Source organism: Chlamydotis macqueenii, chromosome 14 (genome assembly GCF_036417535.1).
Source record: "Chlamydotis macqueenii isolate bChlMac1 chromosome 14, bChlMac1.mat, whole genome shotgun sequence".
Classification (NCBI taxonomy): domain Eukaryota; kingdom Metazoa; phylum Chordata; class Aves; order Otidiformes; family Otididae; genus Chlamydotis; species Chlamydotis macqueenii.
In genome coordinates, this window is record NC_141569.1 from 15,419,463 (window position 1) to 15,429,695 (window position 10,233).

General features: G+C 49.1%; 1 protein-coding gene across 1 annotated transcript; it reads left to right on the plus strand.

Moving 5' to 3' along the window:
• The first annotated feature begins 873 nt into the window (after window positions 1-873).
• On the plus strand, window positions 874-4,313 carry LOC147598998 (uncharacterized). Its single transcript, XM_086758970.1, has 2 exons — window positions 874-976; window positions 2,675-4,313. Exon 2 carries the CDS (start codon window positions 2,677-2,679, stop codon window positions 3,667-3,669), a length of 993 nt encoding a protein of 330 aa, XP_086615096.1. The 5' UTR covers window positions 874-976; window positions 2,675-2,676; the 3' UTR covers window positions 3,670-4,313.
• Window positions 4,314-10,233: the final 5,920 nt, after the last annotated feature.

A 10,233-nucleotide genomic window follows, 5' to 3' on the forward strand; every position in this document is an offset into this window, starting at 1 on the left:
GGAAGATTCTGCTGCAAATCTACTGTTCTCCTTCCCACCCAGTGTGATGCTGCGAGAGAGGCTAGGAGAGGGATACTGGATTTACACCAGAGCTGCAATCAATTTGCAGCAGGTTAAGCCAGAAAACAAAGACAAATCCCTGCTGCCCAGAGACCCACAAGGCTGGACGCGGCTGCTCCTGGCAAAGCGATTTGCCATAACGCACTTGTGTGGTCTCACTTGGTGGGCGCCAGCTCAGCAAAACACAACAAGGGTGATGCTGGGGGCAGTGGGGAGAGGGGGGTTTAGGGGAGCAGAGTCCAGGGAGGGACAAGGCTGCCAGCACGGCAACGTGGCCGGCTGGCTCTCTGCCTCTGCGGTGGATGTATGGCTCAGTGCAACTCTGGGAGCAGGGAGGGAGGAGAGCCGCGCTAATGATGCTGTAAGCACCCTCTGCTCTCTTGGGCAAACCTGGCATGAATTTGCTTATGAAATAAGGCAGAGAAGGAGCAAAAAAAAAAATCTAAGAGAGAGCAACACAAAGTCTAAAGACGCCCTCCGTTCAGCAATGAAATACGATGGTACCATGGCTCCTCTTTTCACATCCCCCAACTCAGAGCGCAGGCAGCCCCTCCCGCGGCACAACCACAGCACCACACTCGCATTTCATACCAGGGAACGTAATGAGGTGGTGGAACAGGGGGCATTTGTTTTGGACCATGGCACTGGGGATGGGATGGCCCTGCCTCCCTGGTGCCCATTTGCTGTACCGATGCTACAAGGCATTTGTCAGAGGCAGGGCAGGCAGCCAGCGGGCTATATTTAGCAACAGCAACAAAACAGGCAGCAGAATCAGCTGACTGGAGGCAGGGAGCACGGGGTAGTGTTAGACAGCACATACTCTGTACTGAAAACAGGGAGGGAACGAGCCGGGGAGAGAAGCGGGAGCCGGGGGAGCTGAAGGCCGCCCGTCCCTCCACACCAGGCAGCAGCGCAGGTAAGGGGACAGCATTGCAAACCTGGGGTTCAAACACAGACCGTGTCCCAAATACTGCCGGGAAAGACCCGGGGTGGCAGCAGCCAGCGATGCTCAAGGCGTGGCTGGGAGGGAGGCGTGGGGCAGGGATTCCTGCTCACTGTGGGGTGGGTGGGAAGGTGACCTGGGCACAGAGCGGGGCCACGCTGGCACAGTGAGCGGGGTGAAGGGGATCGCATCCAGGCTGGAACCGATCCATCCATCGGAAGAGTTTTACTGTAGATAGGTAATTTAATTTCCTTCCGGAGGAAGGGCACACTAGCAGGACTTAGTTAACGATTAGCGCTATCATAAGTTAACCTGACATGCCCATGCCTGTTAGCTGAACCATCCGGCTGCCCCCAACGCCGGGGTCAGAGCAGGCCCAGACCTTGACACAGCTCAGGCAAGGGGGGTGGGAGGAAAGGCAGAGATGCAAGCCGCCTTCTTTGTGCTTAAAGAAACGAGAAGAAAGGAGCAGAGAATAAACAACAGGAATCACAAAGGCTGTAAGGTTTAAGACAAGCATCTCCTGCTCTCAGTTCAGCAAATCCCACCTTGGCTGACTTTACCAGTAGCACTTTAAATGAAAACCAGTAAGGGCCAGCAGCAGCTGGGGGAGGGATGGGTGCCCTGGGCTCAGCACGAGCTGCTCACTTGCGTGTTGTGTGTGATCCACAGCTTCACAGAGAGGCTCAACAAAGCCAGATTTATTCCCAGCAATGATAAGCAAGGCATTAAAATAGCTAGCAAAGCACTTTTGTGTTTAATCACAGAACAAAGCTATAGTGTGTCGATAGATTATTCACACACAAATTCCATTGCAGGAGGAGATAGTAAAAAAAAAAAAAAAAAGAAAGAAAAAAAAAAAAAAAGGATCCAGGCTATATGGTCCTTCTTGCCAGAAGGAGAGATAAGCAAAGCAAAGGGGAGAGTATTTGGAGAAAAAAAAAAAAAATCATTATAGTTAGCAAACACTGCAACACGAATATTTGTAAAAACAAGGCTTACCTGACTAGTGGGAGCAGTCTGATGGAAATCCATCCTGAAAAGAGTTGAGGATAACTATTGGAATATAAAAGCCATTAATTAAATCCCTTTGACTCTACGTAAGCGTTCAGAGAAGGATCTGCCACTCCATAACGACATTTATGACGCACGGCAGAGGCAAAAGTGCATGCTTGTACATTATCACCTACAGCTTCTAGAAGAGATCAGCTTTAACATCGCTTTATTTACGTGATGCTCCCCATGGGGGTAGGTCAGCTTTTCTCCTGTTGGGATCAGCTCTTGTCTGTTGGAACATAACATGAAGCTGGTCGGTGACCAGACCAGCACTAAACAAGGAGAGCAGTTTGTCCCTTGGTGCTGCAGCCCGGACGGTGAGGCGAGCTGGTGCTGACCCCCTGCGTCATTACCTAAGGGAGCACTGCTGCTGATCTCTTTAATGAACCTTTTAATTTCTAGTGCACTTGGCTTCATTTGTGTGTATGGGCTCTTTATGAAGCCATGGATCTAGAAGCACTGCCAGCAAACTTTTAAAATGCCGTTTCTGTAAACACCACTGTTTGCTACAAGAAAACATGGGGTGGCTCAGGTAGCATGGACTTTACAGAAGCAAGCCCAGAATTTCTTTGCCTGACTTTCACATGCTGATCCTGTCTGGTCTGTTCTTTGCAGCCATGGCACCTCGGATAAGACTGAGCCTTTCAAAGCCTCTCCCAACCATACGTGAAACCTATGAGGAAGCAATGGAAGATTCAACCAGCAACCCAAAGCGCACTGGAAGCACCACAGACAGCCCAGACTCATACTCCAGTGATGATTATATTCAATCCATTTGCCAACTCGCCAGACCCACCTTTCCAGGCCTCCCTGAAAGCAGTTGTAAGGTCCAAGATAGAAAGACCTTAAAGACCCTTGAAGATGTGTCATGGTCCCCATCCCTTGGAGGGACACAGCAGGAAATGTCAAAACGCAAACTGACCAATTTAATTTCAAATGTAGTGCCCTTGGGAAAAGTCATGCCTGCAGAAGCTGACTTCTGGTCCAGAGAGGACCCCCTGGCACAGATTTACACCTGTGCAGGAAAGCTCTGCTCCTCCAAGGCTTCTTCGTATGGTAAAAGCTCCAGCACTGATTACTCAAAGTGCAAGTCTTCCTCCTCAAATTGTGAACTTCATCCCCCAACCACAAAAGAAAAAGCCACAGGAAAAAACAATTTGCCGCAAGTATTCAGTTTTCCAAGGCTTCCCTCTCCAAGACCCATGCAGAAAGAAGCAATCTGCTCAGAGCTGAAGTATCTCAGAAGTGATGAGGGAGCAGTCCTAGGGGGTAACCACAGTCAGAAAGAAAACAGCCCTGTGCTCGTTACCGGTGAACAGCTATTGCCATGCTCAGCCAGAGGGAAGCTGCTGGGAAATCCAGTCTTGGGCTGCTCTGTAAGAAGGCAGAGTTTTTTGTTCAATACCGCAGGCACTGATGAAAAAGAAGGGAGAAAAATTTCTTACTGTGACACAAATGTAATAGGTGATGTCCCCACTAAGCAGAGATACTCCAAGTGCTTCCAGGTAGCTAAAAAAGCCATGATCCATAGCTGGATTTCAGAGCACAGATGCATCTGGAAAGAAGCAAAGGTAAAAGCTTGTTTGCTCCCAGCCATTGCTGAAGTGTGAAGAAGTAGTTGCTCAGAATAATTTTATTCACAAGAAATAACCACCCTGTGCTCTAGAAGCTCTCCCTAGAGTCCTTACACAGAAAACACGGCTCAAATGTGCATGCAAGTCAGGCAGACTTTTGTGATCCATCATATCCCTCATCAGTGGGCAAAGGAACAATTGAGAGTCTCATCCACGATGGAAAGGCAACTAATTCCCATTTTGGAACGGCAACAGTTCATAGAGCATCTCCCCCCACCTATGGCCTAGAACTGCCCCGAGCATGGAGAAAAGCTGGAGAGAGTACAAACCCCATCTGTTCTGGAGGAAGAGATCTGCAGGAACATCAAACCACTGGTGTTTTCCAGGAAATGCCGAACAGCTAGATGTTCCTCACACCTGGGTACAGTTGTTCTGAAAGGAACATTTTGATTGATGCTTGAACAGCACTGAATGTGCTGTCTCTGACAATCACATTTGATAGGACACCCATCGTAGATCACTGCATCCACAGCAGAATACCACTGGATGTGTCAACCTGTTGGTGCGATAGCATAAAGAAATAATTTTTAAAAATCAGAGGTTGGCTTTTATGAGGATTTGCTAGAGGGCAACATGGTGAATATTAAAACTCCTCCAGGTGGGGATTTTCCTCTTGCTTACCCTGGCACAGCTCTGTTACCTTTATTCCTTGATTTACCCTTGGCAGGAGGAGAGCTCGGAGCCGTGGGTGGGCACAGCCATGCCAGTGCTGCGGCTGTCCTGGAGCTGGAACACCCTGCCATACCAGCTGTAAAAAAACCCCCAGATACCACGCTGGTCTCTGCGCTGTACCAGGCCGCACACCACAGGCACCCGCAGCTCTGCGGCACGACAAGAGGAGCGGCTCTGGCTGAGGGGCAGTCTGGGGATGCTGGGCTGGTGTTCATGGGACCTGAATGTAAAATAATCATTTCTGGGCTTCCCTTCATATCTGTGCTTCTGTGTTCTCACCTACCTGACCACGCTAACGATACTGACTGTTCTTTGCCTGGTGCAGTGAGACTGAAATATGAAAAAAAAACCTAGTTGGGATGTTTGTAGGAAGAGAAGCATTCCCACATCGCTGTGAGCTCCCGGCGCGCTGTGGTAAGCATGTGGCCAGGTTGTCCCTCACTGCTGTGCCGAGACATCTCCATCCAGAGAAACTCTCTCTCGTTGGCACTTTCCTGCATTCAGAACAATCTCACATACCTGTGTTTGGTACAGTGCTCTCCATAGCCAGCCAAGAGAAGTAGGGGAGAAAACTGCAAAGCAATACTAGCATCATTATTATCCCTACTACTAGAAGTAAATCTTCTGGCACAGAGGAGAGCAGAGGGACTAGGCTGTTTGTTCAACTGCAGCTAAGATGGGAAGTACCATTGGAAAGCTGCAATTATAAAAATGCTCACATGCGATTTCTAAACCACCCTCGAGCAAATTAAATCAGAAGGCAACTTCTGCTCAGTACCAACGTGAATGTAAATACGTTCTAGGATCAAAAGGTGAGCATAGCTGAGCTTCTCATTCTCACATCTCTTACCTCAAATATTTTTTCTCCTGTTTAAACTCATTAGTGCTATGGTGCTGAACTGCTTCTCACCTTCGTTTTTGAACTAACCACACAGGAAGAACAAAAGTGAAGGCAGCTCCAGCTTTCATGAGAGCTGATGGAGAGCACTGAATCAAAGGAAGGTGCCAGCCTGCTCTGCCTACTTTGTGTCTTTCCCTTCCTTCTCAGGTTAACATTTGAATTTAAGTGATGCTTGTCCTCATTGCCCTGCTGACATAAATTCTCTCTGTGTGAATATTTATGACACTAGTGCCCAGCAAGTCTTGTGCCAACTGCATGTATCACTGCTTTTCACAGAGAAAACCAATAAAACTGTTACATCGAGCTTCTGTTTCCATTACTGCAGAACCGCAGGCCATTATTTTCAGTGCAGGGCTGGTCCACAGCACATGAGCTTATTTCTTGCCACCCAAACACCCTCTCATCCCACCAAGCCACCGACAGAGCCAGGTCCCAGGCTCTTTCCCTACAGATTGATGTGCCGTGTCCGGAGGAGAGCCCAGCCACGGGGATCACAACTCAGCCATTCCTGCTGCGCCTGGCCCTGCAAATATTCCAATAACCAGAGCAAAGAGGTGCAGGCATGGGTTCAGGGTTGCAACTCAGGATGCCAGACAAAGCCCCCGGCTCTTCTTACACAGGACAGGGAGCAGCACCGTGGTCTGTGGGGCTGGGGTGAACGGCAAGGCTGGGCTTTGCACTGGGGGACATTTATAAACACGGCAGCGGTTCCAGGTTTGGTCAGCAGCAGGCTGCTACGTGCCGTGGAGCACTAGGTGTTTGGGGTTGCAGCAGGGCTTGGAGGAATGAAGCTTTGGAGTAGTTTGGCTTTTTGCTGGAGCATACCTTTTCCTGAGTGAAAACTGAGGTTCTCCTCAACCATTCCATGCCCCAGAGCTGCTGGGATGGAGCAAAGAGGAGGGCAAGCAGAGGCACAGACAGGTTGGGGTCAGAGGAGTGACAAGGCAGCAAGGTGAGAGGGACACACGGGGCGGTGGTGCCTGTGAGCGGGGCAGCTTCCAGCAGGACAGGGGTGCCGGGGGGCTGGGGGACCGGGAGCCATCCTTTGGGTTCTGATAAATCCTGTTTTGAAAAGCACAACCTTTACCTTCTTCATCATTGCCTTTGTTGGCAACGAGCACATCAGCCCCGGTGAAATCGCTGGGCAATTAACTGCTGTGACAGTGCCCGGGCTAGGAAAGTTCTGCGGCCATGCAACATCACTCGCTGCGCCCCTGCCACCGAAAGCTCTCCAGAAGGTGACCAAGGGCTGCTGGAGGAGCCTGCAGTCCTACTAATGGGAAATTAATGGGATGCATTTGGATGGGGTGACATGGTGGGCAGTTACGTGGCACTGCTTGCCCTGTTCCCCTTTGCTGACCGCAGTGCCCCACAGACGTACGCCTGGGGCTGCTGGGAAAAGCTCTCCCTCTTTTCCGCTCTGTACAAAAAAGTGTTTGAGGAATCACCAGTCAGGACAAACCTGCAGAAGTCACAGCCTGTTCAGAACTGCTCCTAGACAAGAAAGAAAAGCTTCCCTATAAATTTAGGTCACAGTGTGAGATAAAAGCCATGCTGCTTCCATGGCCCATCTCATGGCAGCCTCTGCAAGTGAGGTCACTGGCAGAAAAACCTCATTTATTGAGATCATCAGAACTGCTGAAGGGATTTGGATTAATTTGAATGGGGAATTGATATCCAAATCCCACCGGCAGCTTTCAGTCTCAGCCTTCGCAACCGGTTCACAAGCAATTTATGGGGCTAACATACAATTTTGCTTGCATGGTCGTGCAGCCTTTTACTGCTGCAAACAGTAAATGCACTTGGGCACAGAAAATCACGACCAGAATTTACAAACCAGAGATGGTGGAGTAGAAACACAGCTGTCCCACTCTTTCCTCAAACGCTTGTCTTTTAAATGGCACAGGCACTGCTGAGCTCAAACCAAAGGAGAGGAAGCAATGGCTCCGCGGGCCTCGCTAACGGGATCTGAGGATCGGACCAGGCCCGTGCGGTGCAGCAGCAGCTCAGAGACTCTTCTAGTGGCCGCAGCACACGGAGGCCCTCAGGAAGGGCCTTGCCATGCCAGCACCGGCAGCCAGGAAAGTAGATGCTGATCAGAAACTAGAACACTAGCCAGTGCAACGTGATTACAGACGGGGATGGGTCACAAATGGGTGTCTCTGAGTGAGGGGACATAATGGCCAGAGACAGGCCGCAGCAGATTTCAGGGCTGCGCATGAACAGGAGGTGTGTGTGTGAGATGATTAGCAAAACCAGTTTCTAAAAAGGTCTGTAGATGTGAGCTCTGAAGTTAGGATAAAACCAGCTACTTTTGTTTTAAGAAAAAAATCCAGCTCTTAAAGCTCCAAACCATGGTGTCTAATTGAAGGGGATGAAGCCAAGCCCCAGGCAGAACGTAGGGTCCCTCTGTGTAAAGGAGAGGCTTTGTGGACAGTGCATCAGGATTTCCCATGCCCTGAAGTGCCTGTAATTGGGCCTAATTGCTCGTTGAGGGCATATTTTAATTAACTTTGAGCCTTCCTAGGTGGAGGGTAATGATAAATGGCACACAATGAAGTTAAACTGCATTTAGTGACTAAGCAGTAATCCCTTAGCTTTGAATGAAAACCTCGAATGTCCCATCAGCAATGGGATTAATGGCAAAGTGTTCTGCATTTGCAGCTGTAACCACAGGCAGAAGAGAGCTCTGAAATGATGGCTGAAAGCTTTCTGCTTGTATTTGAGGAGTCAGATCATCCCAGCACAGCTCTCTGCCTTCCTCACCAGAGCCCACGTGTGTTTTTGCGGCTGGCATCACTTACGTAGGCTGCAGCGGACAGAGGTGATGGCTCTGCAGCACCACATCTCCTGTGCTCTGAGATTCTCAAGTATAACTTATTTGCTTGGCACAAGCTACAGCTGATGCAAAATACATGTTGTGTAAAAACAGATATAATGTTCCTGGCAAGCGCAGCCTTCCTGGAATTAATGTTCCTGGAGGCAACACTTCCGAGGACTGTTGCGAGGAGCTATAGAAAAACTGGGCATTTTTGGAATACCACCTAGTTGCTACATAATGTTTGACCAAATGCCATTTAAAATCAAAGAGAGCCTCTAACCGCTTTGGACTGAGCTTGTAATGGGAATAATTTTCTGCTGCGTTTAAAGCACAGATTTCTAATAGCAGCTGATGAGGGAAATCAAATTATTAGTTTATTTCTTTTTGTAACATTTTATCAACCATTTCTTGTCTTTGCTTTTAAATTAATCTAGCTGGAAGCGCATCAGACTGCTGTGAGCTTAGCAAAACCATGTGTTAAGCACAACATTTTATCTGCCTGTGCTTCACACGATTTGCAGTGACTTTTCCCCTCTGTGATCAGCAAGTCTCCACTCTGCAAAGCGGGGTGGTCACGCAAGGTGAAGGCAGAACTCGCCCGGAGGGAGACTGCCACATCGCATCTGGTGGCGGAACATGACATCTACAAGTCAGCTGAGTTTAGCTGAATGCTGTGTTATTTTTCCCTTGATCACAAGTATGTAGGAGAGAAAATGGCTTCTGGTTTACACCAGCTGTGCTGGGCTGCAAGTTTTACATCTTTCCAACTCACTGGATGGAGCATCGGGTGGAGCCAACCTGGCTCGTGGCTCAGCTGCAGAAAAGGGAGATGTCACATCTCAAGTGTCCAGGCTCCAAAGAAACTACACAGGAAATATCAACTTTGCTTGAGATGCTCTTCACATTCCCCCTTAGCTCATGCTATAGGAGCATCAAAGCGCACAGAAAAAAAAATTGTGACGTTTGCTCACAGATGGCTTTTGTGGGTTAGCAATGCAACTGCCCACCAGGTCCTGCTCAGCTGGGTGCACGGAGAGCAGACGTCCCGACTTGCTGAGCCTATGAGCCATTCAAACCTCATTAGTGAGATTAGCTGGGTGCTTCTGATTAAGGCTGATTTGCACAAAGAGCAAAGGAACCTGCACATGGTCCCTGCTCAAAGCAGAGTTAGTCTAAAATATTCCTGGTCTTTAGGGCAAGCAAATATAAGCACAACCTTGATCATGCCTAGTCTTGAATCCAAAAACATCCCCAGCGTAAGGACAGATGGATGTCTGAGCAGCTGACACTGTTTGCAGTCAGCAGCAATTTGGTAGCACAGATATTGCAACACGAGTTTCTGGTCCTGCCCAGGAAGAGCAGGTAAGGCTGTGCTGGAGAAGCTGCAGCTGGGGCTCTGCTACTGCTCCCAGGCCGGGTTCAGCCCCAGTGCTCCCCAAAACATCTGTGAAGTGTTATGAGGTGACATGCAGTGCAGCCAAGATGCCAGAATGATCAAGCTGCAGCTTCCCTCCCTGTGTGGCTGGTGGCAAGGCAGCCCCCGGCCCGTCCGGGTTCACGCGCTGGTGGCCGCATACACACACAGCGCTGCCTCTGCTCCAACCTGCTTTGTGGGAACAAGGGTACACAGATGGAAAATGAAAAAGTAGACGATGCAGAGAGAAAGCACCAGGACTTCTTGCTGTGCAGGGTCAGCTCCTGGAATTAATTGCTGCAGGATGTCAACAAGATGAAATTTAGCAGGATTCAAGAGAGGATTAGACAGTCCTGTGATCAGGAACATTTGTGCAATGCTAACTGGGTCAAAGAAATACAAGAGAAATTAAGCGTTGTGCTTCCCTGAAGGGCTGAGCTGGTACCAGCTGGATTTAAAACAGATTCCTCCCCACCTCCCCTTCCCAATCTTTTTATAGCAATAAGCAAATAGCAGGATCTATTGCAAAGCGTCTCCTCTTTCCTTAGAATAATAAAGCAGCACCTGCTCTAGGAAGTCCCCGAGAGCCACGGTGATGACTGGTCCGTGCTACGGCATGTCACCACAAACCTTCCCCTCATAATTTTAAAGATAGGAAATGGAAGCTTTAGCTTCTCTGCTGCCTCTAAGCTTCAGATCAAATAATTTCTCATGAAGAGAACGAGCTGAACA

Coding starts and splice junctions, on each gene's coding strand:
- LOC147598998 (XM_086758970.1), top strand. CDS start 2,677: ATGGCACCTCGGATAAGACTGAGCCTTTCAAAGCCTCTCCCAACCATA.